The 22,096-nt window shown below is 40.0% G+C and overlaps 2 protein-coding genes across 4 annotated transcripts in view; one reads left to right on the top strand and one right to left on the bottom strand.

Annotated features, from left to right (window-relative positions):
* LOC126372100 (tyrosine-protein kinase Drl) overlaps nucleotides 1-22,096 on the top strand; it is a 41,969-nt gene that overhangs the window by 17,330 nt on the left and 2,543 nt on the right. Inside the window, exons 2-5 of one of the 2 annotated variants that reach the window (XM_050017652.1) lie at nucleotides 16,843-16,970; nucleotides 20,490-21,185; nucleotides 21,262-21,575; nucleotides 21,656-21,952. In XM_050017652.1, the coding sequence (XP_049873609.1) occupies nucleotides 16,843-16,970; nucleotides 20,490-21,185; nucleotides 21,262-21,575; nucleotides 21,656-21,952 (1,435 nt within the window). The remainder of the gene's footprint in view (nucleotides 1-16,842; nucleotides 16,971-20,489; nucleotides 21,186-21,261; nucleotides 21,576-21,655; nucleotides 21,953-22,096) is intronic. The other variant, XM_050017662.1, reaches the window with a different exon arrangement.
* LOC126372153 (uncharacterized) lies at nucleotides 3,994-8,470 on the bottom strand. Of its 2 annotated transcripts, XM_050017776.1 has the most exons (3): nucleotides 7,706-8,470; nucleotides 7,136-7,318; nucleotides 3,994-6,497 (listed from the first exon to the last, which is right to left on the bottom strand). In XM_050017776.1, exon 3 carries the CDS (start codon nucleotides 5,958-5,960, stop codon nucleotides 4,467-4,469), a length of 1,494 nt encoding a protein of 497 aa, XP_049873733.1. In that variant the 5' UTR covers nucleotides 5,961-6,497; nucleotides 7,136-7,318; nucleotides 7,706-8,470; the 3' UTR covers nucleotides 3,994-4,466. The 2 variants fall into 2 exon arrangements, with proteins under 2 accessions (XP_049873733.1, XP_049873742.1); XM_050017785.1 differs by having other exon boundaries at nucleotides 6,391-6,497; nucleotides 7,136-8,463.

Consider the following 22,096-nt stretch of genomic DNA (forward strand, 5'->3'; position numbering starts at 1 on the left):
GGGTTGTCTGTTTGCACATCTGCTGCCGAGCGACGTTTTCCTAAATTAAAATGCAGTAGCTATCATGGTTATTTGTACTGTGTTATCGGTCTCAGATAACGACGAAAATAAATCTCGTATCGTTTTGTTTTTGATAAGGAATCGATTTTAGTGCAAGGGCTACCGTGCGATAACCTCTTGGATTGTGGTAATCAGTCAGATAAGCTGGAGAAATGTTGTCTAGCGGCGCACGCGGTCGGACTCTGTAATTGAATTTAAACTTACAAGGCAGGGAATTCATGAGGGCTGTTGTGTGTAATCCCGCAACATTTACAAACACGTCACGAATGGGGTCTTGCTGTGTTTTTGTGTGAGCGCGGGCTGCCGTTTGTCACATCGCACGCAGCCCTTGCCACTCGAGATGCTGAGAGAAATGGGTGGCGTTTTTGTGGGTGTCTTGATTAACATTTTCTGGGTTTTTTGAGCCCAGGTACTTTAGTCGACGAATGTGTGTAATATTATGACTACCTAAGTATACGTAGTATTTTGAAATAGCGCGGAAACTTGGGATGCTGTTTGCAAACTCGCTGCTTTCTGAAATCATCTGTCACTGCGTTCATAATGTCTGGTTCTCTACTGTTTGTTACTTTTCAGAAATAGTAGTATTAGAATTTCCAATGTCTCTGGCAAGTATAGCGGCGTGGTGGCCTGTGATTGCGGTGTTGTGGTCCGCGGGCTACCACGACTGCACCGGTTAGCAAACGTCACGACTGAATGCGATATTCGGATTCCTTGACATAGCGTCCCACCTACCTAGAGGTTCAATTGTTTCCGCTGGGACTTACCTACATAACTCTAATGCAGTTTTATTTTTATTTAAAATATTCTTTATTAGTTCTAATTGAGTAGTCACGAGGCAAAGCGTCCTATAAACGTCTTTAAGATTTCTAGCATTTAAAAAAAAATACTTTAAAATCTTGCCTTTAATCGTTTATGATATATTACACAATAATATTGTAATCGTGTTAAAGCCTGTATTGTTATTGTTACGCGAACCAATTTGGAAGAATTAAGAATTGTACGATCACATTAAAAACAAAGAAAGTACTTATATACTAAGTACGAACATTTGCCAAATGAAATTTTGACTATCAAGGGCAAATACGCGTTGTGAACTATGAATTTTGAGTTAGAATAGAATTCATAGTTGATGTAGTTTACCATTCACCACACTGCCCCACTGTGGGTTGACATCCATTTATCTTAACTTGAAGTTCGCAAGTTTGTTGTTTAATTCAGAAGGAATGTAACTCGGCACAGAAGCTCCGGCGCACATAACTCTATCAAAGTTAATTTCCCCTGTTCTAGTGCCGAGTTATCTATTAGGGATGACTGGAAACAAATTCTGATGGAAATGTTTTGGACTTGCACTATTGGACGTGAAGTTTTAGACGCACAAAATACAACATAAATAAAGGTGCAGGGATAAATGAAGTTTAGTTCAAACGCCTTTTTTGTGTAAATTTTATCACTAATCTGACTAATATAAAAAACTAACTAATTATCTGATGATTATGATTATATTTTTTGATGCTAATTCAGAGATGTAAGCTTTTCTCATCTGACTATTGGCGCTATCTAGTTCTCACTTCGATGTAAAATCGTAATTATTAGTTTTAGTTTAGAGCTTCTTTTTGATATTATGTTTACTGCAACCTACCCCTATGTTTTAATGTTATAGTCTAGTTTTATGACACTCTTAATTATCTACTTTTCACGACTGTAACTATGTGTGCCATATAAAAAAAAAAACGCATAGATATTAATAACTGCAATGGACTTTTCGGTAATCATAACTATGTGAACTTCTCACACTTTCCAAAGACGTGAAATGTTATTTTAGCATGTAAACAAAAACTAATTTATAAGCGTTAGAAATATCCAAAACAAGCTTCCCTTCGGCCTGCCAACCCTGAAGTATCGAACGTTATATAGCACATGGTGACGTCATAAATCGAGTCGGCACACCACGTGTCTCATTTCGCGACTACACCGAACTAGAAGCGTTCGCGTCGCATAAACATTGCTATTAACGATCGACGGTTTGTTTTCGTACTGTGCTTCATATACCCCGCTTTATTCCCTCATAGATGGTTATAGTACAGCTATTCTGTTTACTTAAGGGGTTGCCTGTATGTTGTTATTAGATACACTTAACATTTTTACGTTTAAAATTAATGGACTGTTTATTGTTTACCTTCCTCAAAGGGGCTCAGAAATGCATCGAATTATTTTTAATCAGCTTTTTTAAAGTTATTGTTAATGCGTTATAAATATAATGAGACTGGAAACAGAGGTGTGAAAGCAACCGAGTTGAGCGGGATTATCGGGAGCGATGAAAAACTTGAGTCTGCCGACGAATAAGTCTGCACTTACGGTGGGCAGAGAATGCACATTGCACAGATTGCAATCGGGAATTGGGCCTTAATTCGCCGTATATGCCAGTGGCAGGTGTGCAGTACATTACTGTGACACTTGATTTGGATCTTATTCGCGATAAATCCGGCGACAGGTGGGATCGGGGAGCTAGCACTGTTGGGTATAAATCCGTCGTCGGGGTGGCCCGCCGGTATACAAAATCTGTTTATTTTACTAACACTTTATTTATTGTATCGTTAACATGCGTGCGCGCAGATAATGGCTAAAACTATTTAAATAAATTTGTTGGAGGCGATGGTCGCTCCGGTAAATAAAACTCTTCGAGATGTTAAAGTGGACTGTATTAGAATTAAGAACTAGGAAATATTTACATAAAGTTAAAAGATACAAGAAAACGTGCCTCGTCGGCAAAGTCCGTGGCGTAAAGTCCCGTAATATTGCCATAGGACAAAATATTACAGTAAAAATAATATAGACCTTGATGTTGCCAACATGCTGCGGCCTCACAGAATATGACTTATTTTTAAATTGAAGCAATTAACCTTATAGAGTAGCACAACTTATAGAGTAGAATATCAAACTATTAAAGACATACTACTGAAGTGAAGCTAATCAATTCAATGTAAAACATTCATTTTAATGTATTCTATGAAGCACATGAATAACATTTCTTTTAAGATAAGTGAAAAACAATCTAGTGAAAACTTTAGACACATAAGTACAAATAGTAACCTTTTACATGTGATACAATGCCTTTATATAAGTTAAAGAAAAACTATCGACCAGAGTATAGATGTACAACAGTTTTAAGAATTGTTATTATTAAAAGAGAAAACATTACATCTCATAACAATATTTGTAAGAAAACTGTTTGCAAAATGAAAACATTATAGTATTTTATGCAACAGTTGTATAAGAAGGGTCAAAAAATGCGAGTGGCGTGAGTTGCGATGTGAGCCTTGGCGAACATCGCAATAAGAGACGCCACGAGCATTTTTTGACCTAGTTATACAACGTTGCATACAATACTTTTTCTACGACGACGTAATTTTAAATGAAACAAAAATTATACAAAGAAAAATTTTATTTATAAAAATGAAGATGTAAATTTTGAATGGTATTGTGTGATATGGTAATATTGGGTACATTGGTAGGTTTTACTGCAGTGTTGATATGTAGATCGGTATTTTGTCCAATTTATTTTCCAACGCGCGGGAAAATGGCGGCAAATGTATACTTTTTTTTATAGTATATCTATGGCACCAAACAAAGTAAAGGGGCCAGTTTCCAGGTCAAAAAAAAAAAAACAACAACAATGCTTTTTTGGCGACATTATAGTACAGTTACACTTTGTAAACAATGCTTTTATAGGCCATAGAGCGTACACTTTTTCAAAGAGTTTAATTATGTATGTACTTATATTAGACTTTTTGGTTATTTAAATGCCAGATTAAAGTAGAGGAGTAGAAAAAAATAATAATTTTATGTAACTTATTCTATATAAAAATATCCTATAATAGGTATGTAAGGAAAACATAACAATGTATCTTAAGGTAAGTAAAAAACATAAGCATATATCTTATAAAATAAAATAACTTTGTAATCTTATTCTAAAATTTACCTACCAATGCATGTAATGCTCATTCCGAATAATGAGTTGTGTAACGTGAATTTTTAAATAATATCAAGGGGTATTCCTTAACATAGGTAACATTAGCATGGTTAAGCCTGCCCCCTACTCTTTAAAAGGCCCTGTTCATCTACAAACGGAAACAAAGGCTTTAAGATACCTACCTTTCAAAACAATAACCATTTCCTATAGAGTGGAATTCCTCTTTAAGTGAAGCAAAGTAATCATGTTTCAAAACCAGTCTCAATGCATTATTTAAACTCAGCACTAGACAAATAGTTATTACGGTTTTTATCGTTTTTAGATTTAATATTGCGACAGAATCTCAGTACATAAGTAAACTCGTGTTATTTTTGTATGGACGAATACTTGTAAATATAATAGATTACCTCTGCTTGCGATTGCGCGACCATGGAGATCACGGCGCTGGAGGACGGGCTTCAGGTAGGTTTGCAGGTGACTCGGGTGTAGCAGACTTCAGCTCAGGTAAATTAACAGGTAAGTCCATATGTTCATTGAATGAATACTCACTGTTTCGCAGAAAGTCTGGGCCGTGCCACCATAACTTGGAGTGTGGAAGATCACTGGGGTTAATACCTCTGCTTACTAGATCGGCAGGGTTATCAATAGTATTAACATAAAGCCAGTGAAAGTTGGATGTTAAGTCGCAAACAACTTTTATTCTATTTGCCACATATGCTCCCAGCTTTGCCACCTCTGTCTTCATCCAAGCAAGTACTATCTTGCTATCAGAGAACAAGTATACGTTATGGATGGGAATTTTTAACTGAATAGTTTCATACACTTTTTTAACTAACTTTGCAAGTAACAGACATGCATTCAACTCAAGCCTGGGAACAGTTAGGCTTTTACTAAGGGGATTAATCCTGGATTTAGAGCAAAGTAAACTTAGCAGCACCTCACCTGTCGACGATGTGACCCGCAGGTATGTACAGCAACCATAAGCCACCTTGCTGGAGGCATCGGCAAACCCAATGAGCTCCACCTTGCCTGCTTGCTTCACAGGAATATTCCTACTTAAATAAATTGGCTCTAACTTATTCAAGCTTTCTATAAATTGTAACCATTCATTTTTTATGTTTTCAGGGAGAGGAGAGTCCCAACCTACGTTTGCAGACCATATCTTCTGTAGTATGACCTTTGCCCTAACTATAATGGGGCTTGCGTAACCCATGGGATCGAAAAATTTGCAAACGTAACTTAAAATATTACGCTTAGTTACTCGTTTAAAATCGTATGGTTCAGGGGATGAAATTATGAAAGAATCGTCACTTAAATCGACATTCAAACCTAGTGCTTTAAAACTCTGATTCTCTGGGCTAGGCAGCTCATTTAAGTGCCGCTGTTCCGGCAGTATGTCAGACAAGACGTCAGGGTTGTTGGACGTCCATTTATGTGTCTGAAATCCACCTCTAGCAAGCATTTCCCGCAACTCATTCTTTGCTGTAACTAACGTAGATAAGTCGTCATTAGAATATAAAATGTCATCAACGTAACAACAATTATCAAGAATAAATGAAGCTAATGGGAGCTCATTATTAAATCGCGTTGATAACTCTTTTAAACAGCGTGTGGCCAGGTAACTAGAACTTTTTAGCCCGTACGTAACGGTATCCAATTGAATACATTTAATGTCCTCATTTGGATTGTCCCGCCACAACACATTTTGTAAGGAAGTGTACTGAGGATTGATTCGTATGTTCCTAAACATATGGCGAATGTCAGCCGTAATCGTGTACGCGCCGAAACGGTACAATAAAATGATATCAAAGAGGTCTCGTTGAACAACAGGTCCATTCAATAGCAAGTCATTCAAAGACACTCCCTTGCTACCCTTCAATGATCCATCAAAAACAGTTCTTAAGCGAGTTGACCTACTGTGTTCATTCATGACAGCAAAATGAGCAAAAAAGTATAGGGGATCCCTAGCAAAATCGTATTGCTCAATGTCAACATAATGCGCATGGTTCAATTTTATAAAATCTTTAATAAAGCTCTGATATTCAGAGAAAGACTTCTCATCTTTATGTAATCGTTTTTCTAAACTCAAAAATCGCTGAAGTGCACTATGGAATGAATCACCTAATGTATTGCTTACCTCATCTAAAGGCAATTTCAAAGGCAAATCTAATGAAAATTGATTGTCCTGCAACTTCACAGAGTTTTGAAATATATTTTCGCAGAGCTCTTGCTCTGTAGTTTTTTCATTATATACATGTGGTACACTTTCAGCTTCCCAAAATGAACTTACAGCATTATTAAGACCGTTATCACAGCTTTGACAAAACAAAGATACAACCTTAGCAGCCGCATGCTGGTCTGCAACACTACCTCCCACTACATAGCCGAACTTGGTGTTAATGAAGCGCGGTGTGGGCAGCTCATTCTGCAATGAGAGGCGCTCTGGCTTCGTGGATGGCAGTATCACCTGAAAAAATATGTCCGCACCCATAAGCATATTAATTTCCCCAGGCACACTAAAGTTATCATCTGCAAGTGGTAAGGCAGGTGGGATGAACATACACGACAAGTCAATCTTGTTTTGTGGGAGTTTGCATGTGATTGTGTCAATGACATGGCAGTTGACCGTAGTTGAATAGTCAGACTTCAATGAATAGACATGCAACGGAAGGGAATAGGATATTTTGGTCTTTGCATTGGAAATACCAACTATATCAGCTGCATTCCGCTTAGGAGTCATGCCTAGCATATTGACAAGCTTGCTGGTAACAAACGAAGCCTGTGAGCCACTGTCTAATAAGGCCTTTATGGTGTGCTCCGTGCCATCCTTAGCAACAACCTTGACACGGCAAGTGGGAAGGATCACATGTGCATTGTCACAAGAAAAATTGCATGACTGCATTTTATTGACCACTTCCTCAGCGTGCAGTAATGTATTATGTGCTTGCCTGCATGTAGCGCATCGGAAATGGTATCTGCATTTTTTAGTGTGTGAATTTAAGCATATCTCACACAACTTGTTAGCCCTAACAAACTTTATTCTGTCAGCGACAGCCATACATTTAAAATGCGGGCAGTTAAATAATTTGTGGGTTGTGGACTTACATTTCAGACATCCGGAGGCTCCTGAGTCGGTTGCGATGTTGACAGCCAGTTTCTTCCTTACCATACCCTGGTCTGCAGTTTCCAGAGCCATGGCTCGTCGTTCTAGGTACTCAAGGAACTCCTTGAGGGACGGGTCAGCCTTCAGGTCTCGTTCCATCTGATATGCTCGTGCCGTGTAGGTATCTAGTTTGCGAAACAAAAGACACAATAATATGGCATCCCACGATTTAACTGAGTCGTCTAAGTTCTTTAAAGCCGCAATTTCCTGCCTAACTGTCGATATAAACTCGCGCAGTTGCACTGAGGTTGATTTTGATACAGAGGGCATATCCAAGATTGTGTTAATATGATCACAAATAATCAAGTGACGATTGTCATATCTACTGTTAATTAATTGTAATGCCTCTTCATAGCTCTCGTCTAACAAAGGTAAGTTCTTAATTAAGTCATAAGGCTCATCTTTTAACAAAGTCCTTAAATAGTACATGCGTTGGATATTGTCTAACGAACTGTTGTTATGAATCATACTGTTATACAGTTGAATAAACGGTTTAAAGTCACCGTACTTACCAGTGAAAGGTTTAATTTGAATTTGAGGCAGATTGAGCTTGGCAGCCGTGGCAGACGACGTTGACGGCGTGTTAGGCTTCTCGGTACGCATAGCCGTACCAGAGAGCAAAGACAGTTGGCTGCTCAGGGAACTAAGGGCCGAGTAATACTTGTCCTCCATGGACTCCACATCCTCCTTGTCGTCATCACTAAGTTGTATTATTTCCACATTAAACTGCTCGTACTCCTTGAACGAAGTCTCGAGCCGCGACTTGCGAATGTTTAAGGTGTCCATAGTCGCCTTGTTGAATTGTTCACTAGCCACAAAATTAAAAATCCGTGTCAACGTGCCCTTTACGTATCCTCTTGCTGCAATTAAATGATGAAAACGCTCGTCGTCTGCCATTGCCGTTATAACAATTACAATAGTATATAACAAACGAATAAAACTTGTATAAATATAAAATGTAAAAAATGAAATTATGATTTAACGAAAAAATTAAAATGGCTGAATGAGTAAAAAATTCAAAAAATTGTTCGGAGATTCGTTCCTCGTCGCGCCGGTAGAGCTTCACTGCGCCACCTTGCTGTGATTGGCTGCCGCTCTGCGTCAAATTTCCCGCTCGTCCGTGGTTGGCTGAAATGCTGTGCCGCCGTTGTATTATAGGCCGCACGCACAAGGCACACGGAGTGAGTGAGTGGTATAGATGTTGCCCTCTTGCGGTAAATATGTGCGACGAAGACACCGATCAATGATACCCAGTCAATATTGAAGTGGATTGAAGTGAAAAAATTGAAGTCACTTTTATAAAAAAAATAAAATTGCCGCTCACGATAAAAAAATGTTGCGTGTAGCTTGTATAAATTAAAATGATGATGCTCACGATTATGTAGCGTGAAAACATGTAGAAATCTTCCTTCTTCTATATAATCTTCTTATCGCTGTTTCTGCAGCCTATTATGTAGCGATGGAATGACTAGGAAAAATTTTGCCGCCAAACCTCGTAGGCGCGAAGCGTTTGAAGTTGAAGTTGAAGTGAAGAATGTATAGAATCGCCGCAAATTCCTATTTTGTTGCGATAGATGGCTCGTCCATTAATAATTCGACGTAAATCGCTGCCACCCGTCGTAGGAAATATGCTATCGTTGACTTTATGTTGACGACACTTTCCCGCCGCCGCGCTGCTTTCTTTGTCTTCAAAGTCACTGATTTTTCCCGGTCTCGTATGGACCAATGTTGGAGGCGATGGTCGCTCCGGTAAATAAAACCCTTCGATATGTTAAAGTGGACTGTATTAGAATTAAGAACTAGGAAATATTTACATAAAGTTAAAAGATACAAGAAAACGTGCCTCGTCGGCAAAGTCCGTGGCGTAAAGTCCTGTAATATTGCCATAGGACAAAATATTACAGTAAAAATAATATAGACCTTGATGTTGCCAACAAAATTGTTTATACTGCATTTATGGAGTTTCCTCGTGTAATGAACGAGTTAAATTATGCAGTGTTCACGCTTAGTTTTACGGGTTTCATCGTTGAAATTGGTAGTAATGTAAATTATCTTCACTCTTAAGGATGAAGTAACTTAATTAGAAGTCTCGTCAACCTTTCAAATTTTTGAAGAAACCAACACGTGTAGGTATTGTCGTTAAGGATGTCCTGTATCACAACGAATGATTCAACGTAATGGTGCTAGAGTTCGCAGTTAATTAGACACAAGTTAATATTAATTGACTTGGTTTCCACGCCGCTTCACATAATTAAGGGCGCGGCGTCCCAATAAACATCTGTGGATTAGGAGCAAAAAATCAGGAAAAGATTCCGCCTGTCAAACTAATTCCACGGGATTAGCCGGGGCAAGCGGGCACGCGGGCAAAAACCGGCATCCATCAGCGATGAGCTCCGGAATATTTTTAACTCCAGAAAACAACTCCATATTGTCACATCGCAGTGGAAGTCCAGGAATTTAAACTGCTCTCGAATTAGCTAGCAATGAATTAGCGACACGTTTTTCTCTGGATACCCTCGCCTCGGGTTGTTTATCGTCAGGGTGACGGCGCGCGAGTCGCGAGCACTCCACGATTACTTGTGAAATTAATCGCTCGTTTTCATTTGCATCGCTTTATTAACAGCCACTTATGACATTTTATTTTTTGTCGCCTCAAAATATCCGATGCAGATAAGATAAACATTATTCCTTGCGGTCCGCAATAAAAATGCAATTATTCGCGATCAAGCGAGAGGTGATTATAATATTTATTGGGACATGTAAACAGGATTGCGCGTGCTACAGGTCATGTGGCCTGATTAATTCTATTTGTTTAATGAAACTACGTAATTACATTACTCTGTAATTAAATACTGAGAGGGGAGGGCGGGGTAATGGTATGTGTAACAGCGCCGCGGTGACGGATGGCAGTGATTATTGCGTGCATTATCCTCCCCGAGATGGTGCTCTTCCCCTTCGCACCCTCATAATATGAGCTCCTTACGTATTGCACCTTGATTTTCTTTAACGAAATTCTCAGCACAAGATAAAAGCCCACCAAGGAACGACCACTTTATTTGATGAATAGTGAACATTTTTATTAGGTCATGAAATGGCTGGAAGAGTTCATTTAATTAGCGAAGAAGTCTTGATTTTATTGCAGTGCGATGGCTTTGTTTTGGTAGTGGACTGGCGCCAGCGCCGACTCTCCTGACAGTAGCAAGTTAGTGCGTCGTGAATCGCCCCAAGCGGGAGGCATTTAATTGCTTCTAGTAAAGTTCTAACGTCTAGAAACGGCCAAGAGTTATATAGCCTTAACGATTCTGGTGTTTGAACCGTTCGACGCTGATATATCGCATTTCAACGTTATGTTCTAAGCGTGTTTCCTCAACAGATCTTTCGTGGTTTTATTTTCATTCAGCATAAGCTTCGCACTCTGATCTGACATCTGAGAAAGAAGAAAAAAGCGATGTGCACACATAAAACAAAGGACTTCGGAGCTTCTTCACACCTTCTTTATAAAGAGCTTTAGTTTGCAGTTCTTTGTGCTGTTGAGGACGGTTAAAAATGCGCAAGGGCAAATCTCGTTACGGACAAAGCCCTGCTTACAAGCAGACTGTCCCGGGATCGAGTTACCGTTTCCGGGACGGTGACTCTGAACCACAAAGCCTTACACCTCACTACACCTGTGAAGGTCTTTTTCGACAAATGCTATTACGCAATTTTCAACGGTCGAACTGATGTTTCAAGATGCCCCAATATTTGTGTTTAGACGGTCTTTGGGGGCTTCCGCAACCGTCTTTCCGGCCGTCGCACTTTCCCAAAATGATACTTTTCTATGCTTAAATAATTATACTTGAACTCATGCCCATTATTATTACCCCTATAAGAGAGGCATAAGTGTGCCATAAAACATTTCAATCGATTTCTACGACACATACGCTGTAATGAGTAGCACAGTAAAGTATTATTTATTTCCTAGTTGTTAGTGTCCTCGTATAGAGCCTATGATACCGTCATCCAATAGCTGCTTTTACAGTTGTTTACTGAAGACGACAAATTGTTGTAGGCTCGTAGTTTGTCGCAGATTTACAGCCGGCTAATTCTGTCCAACAGCAGTCGTCTGCGCAATGTAAACTGACTAAAGCTCCTTGTATACGATACGAGCACTCCAGATTAATGTTATAGCTGTTCCAGATGTAATACCCGCACGGATATAAATGTGCCGAGAATTAACAATGACACTGTTATGTGTTTAAATATACGGTAGAGCTATTGTCTCGGCGTGTTTATTTTATCGGTTCGGAAGTAATGAAGTTCGAATTTTGAAAACATAAAATATGGTATTGTCGTTGGTGTGGGTCTTTTTGGCGGGAACGGGGCGGTGGCTTTCTTCATTGAATAATCTAAATAATTAATACGAAGTGGTGTTTTGTGGTTAATGGTCGTAAGATAGTCGGAAAACATTCGCGATAGTGTTATTATATCGGAATATTTAATAAACAAAGTACAATTACTCGAAAGTTTATGCGGACTTTTGAGTTAATCGTTTTGGGGTCCGGAGTAGGAGTCTGCTTCGAGGGTAGGGGCTTAGGTTTCATCATTCATCGTCATCACCTTTCATCATTTCATTAATTATCATCAAGAAAAAATACATAAGACATGGCTGCATGGCCATAGTTCCCTTTGCCTTGCCCTTCGGGGAAAACCAAAACAAAAAATGTCGTTGGTGTGATAGTAGCTTAACATAAGCTTTTTGGCGGGAAACGGGAACGGGACAGTTGCTTTCTTCATTGAATAATCTAAATAATTAATACGAAGTGGTGTTTTGTGGTTAATGATCGCATTAAGTTAGTCGGGAGACATTCGCGAGTGTTATTATATAGGAGTATTCAATAAACAAAGTGTATCTATTTAAGCCTATTTTCGCTTCGTGGCAGGAAGACGCTTCATAACTCGAAAGTTTATGCGGACTTTTGAGTTAATCGTTCGGGGTTCGGAGTAGGAGTCTGCTTCGAGGGTAGGGGCTTAGGTTTCATCATTCTTCGTCATCACTTTTCATCATTTTATTAATCATCATCAAGAAAAAAAAATACATAACACATGGCTGTATGGACATAGTTTCCTTTACCTTGCCCTTCGGGGAAAACCAAAACAAAAAATGTCGTTGGTGTGATAGTAGCTTAACATTGCACGTTAGCCGTGTGTCGGCCTCGAGCCAATAAAACTGTCGCCATTGCAACAGGCACAGGCCGAATAAGCTTTTTATGCATTCCCGAAGATTTTTACGACACATCCGACACTATTCTTAACACGTTGTACAGTTTATGATTACTATTATCACCCGTGGTATGTGGTAATGTTGTAAAAAGTTAAACAGTTATTTATCTAGTGGTTTCCTGCTTCGTTAACGTGTTGCCTTCTGTATTATAAAACCTAGGTGCATGTGGAAGAGGAATAATAAACGAGGACATTTTTTGCTCTGGCTTGAACCCTCGACGACCTCGCGACTGGAGTGCATAACTCCGCACACCTTTCCTGCACTTTTGTTTTATTTTGCTCCACGCCTCGTCCGCATAATTCTACAACACTTCCACAATAATGCGCCTGTTGTACCCTAAAATCTTTACACCCGCGGTGGGGGACTTTCTATAAGGCTGCTATATCACCGTATTGTATGACGGTCTATTTTATTCCTTTACAAATGGGGGTTTTGTCGAATGTAATGAAGGCTTTATATGAAGGTGCGAATGTACAATAGCATCAATAGAGAGCAGTTCAAGGTATGATTTTTTTGTGCGATAATGTATGCGACGTCGGAATAAGAATGGGGGCTAGCGATTTACTGAGTCTGGGTGTTTCATGTTCAGTTATCCTTTAAATCTACAGCTGACGAACATGTTAGCTTAGTTGGGGCTGCTGCGTAAGACCGGTAGCGCACTTCAGACTTCAGAGAGCCCGGTAAAAGCTTGTTCAAAGAATCCGCGATAAGGTATAAAAAGCGTTTTTAGTGTCCTCAGAAATTAGTTTGAATAAGCAACAAAAAGTGAGCGCCGATGTCGGCCGGTTATCTCTAGTTATTTGTCGTATCAAGTGGTTCTTTTTCTTTCTGCCGCCGGCGCATCAAAGGCGCCGCGCACGGTAGCCGGATCCTGATTACCTATGTGGGAATGCAACAGAATTTCTTCCAACGTCACATCTTTATTGCCTCATCAGAATTCGTAGATGTCGTAGAACCCTCGCGTGTTCGGACTAGGTGGCCATTAAATCTTAATCTGATTTGGAGGCTGATTTCGAGGAAACAATTTATTAACAAACTTTATCCGGGGACGAGTTTTACTTGGTAGAATTTGTTAAGTTTTATGTTTACTACTTATAGAATCAATATAGTTTTATGATCGGCCTATTATTAGCGAGCACATCGTAGTGTTGACGCGTTTTCTTGTGTAAAGCTTGTTATAGTTCCTGTTTTCGCTCGATATTTTAAACAATGCCTGAAAAAGCTTACGATGAACAAATATTTACGAATGACCTTATTAAGAGTGTCGTTTAATTTGTTGGTTGACTGGCGCATGCATATGCTAATGTTGACGCATATTTTATATTCTCGTTAACGTTAATCCTTGTTATCGTTCTCGTATAAACAAATACCGGTTAACGGCGTTAAAGGCGGTGTCAAATTATAATTTTGATCATTTTGCTCATTTGCATGTTGACGCGATTCGGTCACGTAGAGTAATAATATCCATAATAATATTGCTAGGTAACATCGCCGGGTGTTTAGATAGGACATAGATAATTTACGATTATGGTGCGTGTGCGGCATAATGCGGGATGATGAGGACCCAGCGCCATTAACGTGGAACCGGTAATATTTAAACTTGTTTTGTTGGGAAAATATCCAATATCTTTTAAATTTTCGTTACGGGAAATATTTATTATTTGTATTGTCGGATGTCGTTATTCTTAATAATCGATAAGTAGAGTTCAGATTCGTTATTAGGTATGGTTTATATTTTAAATTAAATCTGTACACATCTGTATCAAATAGTGACATCTTATTCGCAAAAGATAGCTTTTGTAATGAAATACAGTTTTTATATTTAAATAATTCTTCTCAATACACAAACAAACCCATCATAGGTAAAAAAAAACGTGTAATCGAAACGCGATATTTCCAAGTAATGCTATAAGAAATACCAAATTTTATGTGAATTATCTTATTGGGTTAACCCATTGAAATGATTCCGAGAAACGTCGTTACAACCTCACCTTTGCTATCTTCCCTTTTACTGCCAGCTTTAATTACTTCACTAATTCATTTGATTCAACAAATTAATTGAATTTATCGGGCAATTTATTGAGTTCGTTGTATTGATAAGGGTAAATCGTAATTAATTGTGTAGACAAGTGATTTCTACTTGTTTTGTGTATCGACGTGTTCCATATTGGGAGGACTTTGGATCCTGTGTGTAGTTGTAACCTATATTACAATAAGGATTCATTTGTTTTATTATAACTATTAATAACTAATTCATAACTAATTCATACACGTGTCGGATTTGGGGTAGACCTCTCAACACTATCTACTCAGCCTGTATCCACCCACTGCTGGGTATAGGCCTCCTATTTTTCACGCCATCCTTTCTAGTCCTGTGCAAGTGTCATCAGCTGCTTTCCAGCATACCTCACAATTAATATTGTACACCATTCCGACAGGACAGATCATGGAGAATAGAGTTTATTTTTGCAACATTATAGTTCAAATTTAGCATTATTTCTCTGCTAAAGCCTAAGTCAACTCATTAACATTTTTTCCCCTGTTTCTTTCTAGACATGAATTATGAATTAGGCCCAATGTGCTTGAATCCAGTTCCCATGATTTGTGGACAGGTGGCACTGGAGTCGGCGGCGTGTTTGATGGAACATCCTTTTGATCTCGCCGCTATATTGTGCGCGTGCGCATTCAATTTTTTGCCAAATTATATTGTACGTTATGGATGGTTTCTGTACTATTGTAGTTTTGCGTATAGTCTGAATGTCTCATAGACGGTATGGCGTCGAATTTCAGATGCAATTGTTGTCACAAATAGATTTATAATACCATATAGAATGTAAACTGAACCTTTTTATGGATCATGTTTCTCTTATAAAATACTTAATCCTCAATTTATAAAAATCCAAAATTGTAAAAAAGTTACGAGCATCGATTACTAATCTGGCACTAATAAATAAGACGTAGGTCGTTGTTGTTAATTAATTATAATTTATTGCTGCTATATTATTTTATTGACACATTTTGTAAACTAAAATGTCTTCGATGACATAATAACAATTATTCATTCAGGCCATCGACCCTAATTCCTTTTAAATATTCAGTATAGTATATTTTAGTAGTAAGTAGGTAGTGGACACATAGATAAGTGTGAACTTTTTAATGTAAGAATACTTAGTTCATTATGACAGGTGTAAGACTCATAGTAAACGGAAGCCGGCATGGAATATTAAACCTTATATCTATGAAGTTAAGAAAACTTCGAAACGGACTTCTCTCTACAAGTATCTTCATAGGACGTGTTTATTGCGAAATTTGCGACTTTGGTTCATTATAACTTTTGTGTTGTAAAAATCCAACATATTATGTATAAGTATTTTTTTATTGTAATTCTCTTATGAGGCCAAAGGCCCCTACTAATTATATCACCATTCATCAAACTAACATTATGTAAGTAAATCAAAAAGACTCATCAACCAAAACCCCTCTTCTTTCTCAAAGGTTTTTGACACAACTTGAAAAAAGAAACTGATTAGAGGTCTTAAGTATTCTCAGCAATCTCAGCGTGTGTCATTTTGGAATTCGCCGACAATCGATTAATTTTGTTAGCGTGTAAAAGAGGCAATTTTGAATAAAATTATTTTAATTCTTTTAATAAATTTACAATGGCCATAAATTTTTGTTTGGATTATTTTTACAAGGTTGTTGGATTTGTTAAAATATTTTGAGGTTCGGTGTTTTGGGACAGATTTGTCACGATGTTTTTGTGTCACAAAGTACCCGTTTATAGCAGTATAGTTGTAGTACAGAGATAATAAGTAGGTCAGGTAATTCCTTTAGTAGTAGAAGTCCGGTTGTGAGTCCAATTGACCGAACTAGTGCAATTTTTTAGGTGCTACTAAAAAGGACTCGTAACCGGACTTCTGCTACTAAAGGGGTAAATCAAATGATATAAGTTTTCGGGCATACAGGTACTTATAGACAAATTGCTTTTTGTCTCTATTACAAATAGTCTTGCTTCTATGCTGTTCTGGGAGCAAATAAAAACATAGAACACTTTCAGCCACTTGTCTTACCGGGCGTGTCGTAAAATCCGACAGAGGGATTGTGTCCTCTAACTTGGCGGACTACTGTTATGGGCGATAGGCTGATCCCTTATAAGCATAAGGTTCATCATATCCAGCTTACGACATCACATCAACAGTGGCTGCAAATTGTCTTTGATTACTTGCGGCTCTGCCCACCCCAATAGGGATTACCGGTGTTAATTTATGTATGTATTACAAATCGTCTGTTATTATGTACCAATATATCTCCAAGCTACAATTTCTTTTTCAACAGCCTTCTCCATTTTTGTCTCCCTTCAACACTAAAGTTCTATCTCCTTGTTCTCAGGTTTAACAGCAGAGCTATTCTACGTGAGAGATGGGCAGATTAACTTCTATGCACTGAACTTCGTAGTCCCCGTGCCAGCTACTATAGGAGAACTGCACTTCACTTGGCAAAGCCTTACCAGAAGACCGGTAAGTACTTACCCTACTCACTTTTTTTTGAAGCTGGGAGCTATGCAAGCTTCATTTCATGCACTAGATCACACCGTGGTTGGAGCGTTAGGCTTACGATCTGGAGGTCCGTGTTCGATTTTGAATGTCAGAATTTAAGTAAATTACATTATGTTGAGACTTTACCGTTAGGAAAAAAGAATTCAAAATCAAATCAAATATACTTGGCGGCTCAATAGTGACCCTGGTGGTTGATGAGGTTGGTAATCCACATCACAACCCACACGATAGAAGAAGAAGAAGTAATAATAACAAATAACTGTAATCGTAAAATCGATAATGGCTAATTAATATCAGTAGTACAGAGATTATGTTTTCAATAATCGTTAAAATACGTTCTGTATTTGATTCGTAATGGAGGTAGCTAATAGCAAAAGCAATACTATAATAATTTTAGTAGTTGAGACGTTAGGAAAGAGGTTATTTGTATACATATTATGCTAGGTTGATAATTATTTATGCAAGCTACCGCAGTGTTAGTGTCGTAATTATCATTACCACTAAGTACCTATTGAGTGACTCAGAAGTAGAAGTTGTTCTACGTTATGAATGGACCCAGGGAACTAGCCTCCCTATAAACACACTTTGCTAGGTGCTTTTTTTGACGTGACTTATTGTAGATGTGTCGCAAATGGCCGGATAAATGGGGAGCGCTTAGGGCTCTCACCCGGTTTTGCTAAGTGCAGTATATTTGATTTCTGAAAAAAAAAATGTATATAGATAAATTATTTACGTTTTCAAAACACTTTGAGTAAATCGTTTGTGTAATATTTTCTAAACTATACAAGTTATGAGAAGATTTAAGATAAATGTTTTATAGATAATTTTATCAGCTTTCTTTGTAGGTAACTCATATCATCATCTCCCTAGCGTTATCCCGTTTTTCACGAGGTCCTTACCTAACCTGAAGATCCGGTCCGGTTTTTTACAGAAGCGACTGCCTGTCCTTCCAACCCGCGAACGGAAAGCCAGCCCAATATAGGTTAGGTCACATACCTACCTCTGAAATACATTTCTCGGGAATGTTGGTTTCCTCACGATGTTTTCCTTCACCGCTGAGCACGTGATACAAATTATGATCCAAACATGATTTCTAAAATAAATTCGATTCGAACCTGCGACCTCAAATTGAGAGTCAAGCCTGTACTTAAAAAGTTATTAGTATTTTAAAAGTGTGATACATACTTACTAGTTATAAGGAAACATTACAGCCTTTCATTTGTAGAAAACTAATTGCGCAGACCCCACTCAAATTGAATTCCGAGATCCATCTCTGTTCATGTTCAGTATGAGAAACATACGTACTGTGAGGTGAACGACACATTGATTAGTGTTCGCGAGATAAACATGTCACCATTAACTTGTCCTAGTTCAATAAATATTGTAATTTCTTATTTATCTATTACTGTATCACTTGAGAGTGATAAGAAATCGGTTTCACACGTCAGAATTTATGGTTTTCTTTTTTTTTTTTCTGATCTTGTACCAACATCCTTATTACATGTCAGCCAGGAAACAGGACGCATATATCTTTATTTCTTGTCCCCGATATAGTTTCCTAGACCTCATCTATTCATAACAATATCAACGGAATTACAGACGTGAACATTGATTATAATTCAAATTACTACAAGACTCCACTATAATAGTGTACGGACAGTGGTTACTTAATCTATCTATTGTCTGAAACAATCGCACTATTATGATAAACCCGTGTATGAGCTGAATGCAAATCGATCGCCTGTATTACAGCTTATGCAAATATTATTCCATCTGAATAATTTTCTTTCCCAACAGACAGAATTTTTACATTAACTGAATACGAAAGCAACTTTTTACTGAAGTCTTAAAGGAAAGCAATTCGCAGTGAACTTTATGTGGAAGTAATTAACGTGGGGAGGAAAGTTTATTTTTCCGAGAATCGTCTGCCTTTTCCGCAGGTTCGCAAACAAGCCATTCCTATGGAAATACACGACCGCCAGCCCCGCTGCATTTAGATGGCTCGTAGAACACTTCCCGATAACAATATCGCTATCTACCACCCAATAATCTTGACTGGTAGCCGGTTATCAGCTGTAATGCTTGTCGTACGATTCCTATGATTGATTATTACACTCCGATACATACATGCCCGACGAGCATATCTTTATTTATCTTGTTTATTTCTCCAAATTAGTCCCGACTACCAGTTTGGGTCGCTTCATATGCAAATAGTCGGTCGGATCACGACGCAGCGGTTTGTTTGTTCGCATCCTGCATCAATCCAAATATTATGTGCATTTATTTATTTTATCCGCGGCCGACAGCATACACAACTAAGTCGCTCCCAAGGAATCCACCTCGGTTCGTTGAATTTTGATCTGGGAACTGGCGACGTATGCTAACTTTACATATTCAATACTCCGTCTACAAAAGCAGCATCTGAAATTACTCGGTAAACAAGTTCGCTGAACCTGTCAATACGACATCTGCTTATTTAGGACGCCATTTGCAAGTCATAAAAACTCTGACAATACCAGATATTGCGCGATTTGAGAATGGAAGTCGTTGGATCGGCGTGTGAGTGTAAGGATAACGGCCTGTAAACACATTCACGTCAGAGATGTTGGGAGCGGCTCGGTCGTGCGCATTTAAAAAGTAAATGGTGCGGAGGAGACGCTGCGGTCGCGAGTCGCGATCACGGCCCAGCCCTTATCAGCATCTCGGCTTTGTGCGGCCGCAATATCAGATCGCGGGCCCTCGCCACTCGCCTCCCCTATTTACCCGGCGGCGCCTTTGACTAGGCACTACAAATATTTGGTAACCGGTTAACTAGCGCCGATGAGCGATCGCGCCACCATTGCATTGTCTGTACTCACCGACCGAGTGATAATATTTAATTAGCGGCCGCGGTGTCGCACCTACGCACTTTACGAGCAGCGCGCCGCATGTCTGATGAACCGGACAAAGGGCCCGCAGCGAATACTGTTTGTTTTACCATTCCTAGCGCCGCCCCATGATGATTAGTCAGGTCGTAATGAGCGTATCATGCTCATAATATTTAACAACCGAGCTCGTTATGAAGTTAAATCAAAACATTCGCATTGCATGCCGCGGACCTGTAACAATACGTCCACGTCAGCCGCATAAGGGAAACATAAACCACGGTTGAGTATTCGAAGCTGTCTATATGCAAATACGGGGCATGTCCGAGTCAGTTTCTAGCAACAGGCAGGTTACGTTTGTCGACATACATCTCGGAAAGGAGCGCGGTTCGTGCTCTCATGGTAGGTTGTTGTCGACATTTGATCCGAGCTGACTGCGCGGATCCGCACGCCGCGGGGTCGCGCCCGCTCGCGTGCCGCTGTCCGTCAATCGCATCGCATGTACTGATACAGTTACATCGTGATGAGACTTTACCGTTAGGAATTTATCATATGACTCACCCGACCTTAAATGGTATTACAATATTTACCGAGCAATGCCTTTCTCTTGTTGCAGTTACCTTACAAGCTGGACGTAGAAGTAGTGTCGCACTCGGAAGCGATGCACCCGCCGACACTGAACATCACAACCGAGGGATTCGTGCCGACAGAACCGCAAACATGGCGCGTCGACTTGCCTTGTACGCACGCGGTCGCCGCCGAGGTGGACATTATCATATCGCTTAACGTGTCGACCGGTTCCTCGTCTACCACTTTACATTTTCGCCGAAGAAAAATATGTCTGAAAGATTCCCCGAGGCCGGCGGTGAGGGTAGACAGTGTTCCGCATTCGGCGACATCGGCGGATATATTCTACGCGGGGGCGGGTTGCGCGGGTGGAGCACTATTGATAGCGGCGGTGGCTGCGGCTGCCTGCAGGGCTCGCGCGAGGAAACTGAGGCGCGCGCGTAGTGACGAGCAAGACGCACACGCCTTCCTACCTGATTCCTCGTGCAAGTCCGCTGCTAGCTACACCAGCTACCGCCGACCAACCTCGTTGCCCGCGGCAGCGGCTGAGGAGCGTGCCAGAGACCTACAACAGAGAATAGCGGAGCTCACGATACAGCGATGCCGCGTCAGACTCCGCTCCGTGGCGATGGAAGGCACATTCGGCCGCGTCTATAGAGGCACTTATGCTGATGAAGATGGAAGAGAACAAGAAGTTTTGGTGAAGACTGTTGCTGAACATGCGTCGCAGGTTCAGGTAATTATTGTAAGCATTCAATCATATTATGTTCTTTTGATTCTCAGTTAGTTCCGTCTCTAATGTTTATTGTCTTTTGTGTTAGGTCTCGCTACTACTTCAAGAAGGATGTATGCTTTATGGACTTCACCATGAACGAGTGCTCTCAGTCCTCGGCGTTAGCATTGAGGACCAGACAGCGCCATTCTTGCTGTATCCTTGGGGAGCTGGGTGGAGGAACTTGAAGCAGTTCCTGCTGGCTTGCCGGGGCGTGACGGTGGGGGGAGCGGCGGGGGGCGCTCCACCACCGCCGCTGACTACCCAGCACGTCGTCCGAATGGCCCTTCACGCTCTGGACGGTCTATCGTACCTTCATTCGCAGCACGTTCTTCATAAAGACATCGCTGCGAGAAATTGCGTGTAAGTTTACACTTGGAGTAACTATTTACTTTTAAACTTATCTTCCTTTTCAAGCAAACTAATTTTGATTCCTTTTACAGTGTGGATGAGAATCTCCGAGTAATGATCGCGGATAACGCGTTATCACGGGACCTGTTCCCGGCTGACTACCACTGTTTAGGAGACAACGAGAACCGGCCGATCAAGTGGCTGGCTCTGGAGGCGCTGACCAAGAGACAGTTCAGCCCGGCGGCGGACGTGTGGGCGCTGGGCGTGTTGCTATGGGAGCTAACCACGTTGGCTCACCAGCCCTACGCTGAGGTGGACCCGTTCGAGGTCGCCGCGTACCTTAGAGATGGGTACCGGTTGCAGCAGCCTGCCAATTGTCCAGATGAGCTGTAAGTGATTTTGTTGTTATATGAAGGTTTATGACCCACTCCTGAGAATGACTTCCCTTCAATCAATCGAAGCGGAGATGAAAAAGTGTAGAGAATCTGTCAGATTTATTACTCGACCCGTTAAGTTTTTGTTGTCACGTTCGC

The sequence above is a fragment of the Pectinophora gossypiella genome, chromosome 2 (assembly GCF_024362695.1).
Source record: "Pectinophora gossypiella chromosome 2, ilPecGoss1.1, whole genome shotgun sequence".
Lineage (NCBI taxonomy): Eukaryota > Metazoa > Arthropoda > Insecta > Lepidoptera > Gelechiidae > Pectinophora > Pectinophora gossypiella.

Coding starts and splice junctions, on each gene's coding strand:
- LOC126372153 (XM_050017776.1), bottom strand. CDS start 5,960: ATGAATGAACACAGTAGGTCAACTCGCTTAAGAACTGTTTTTGATGGA.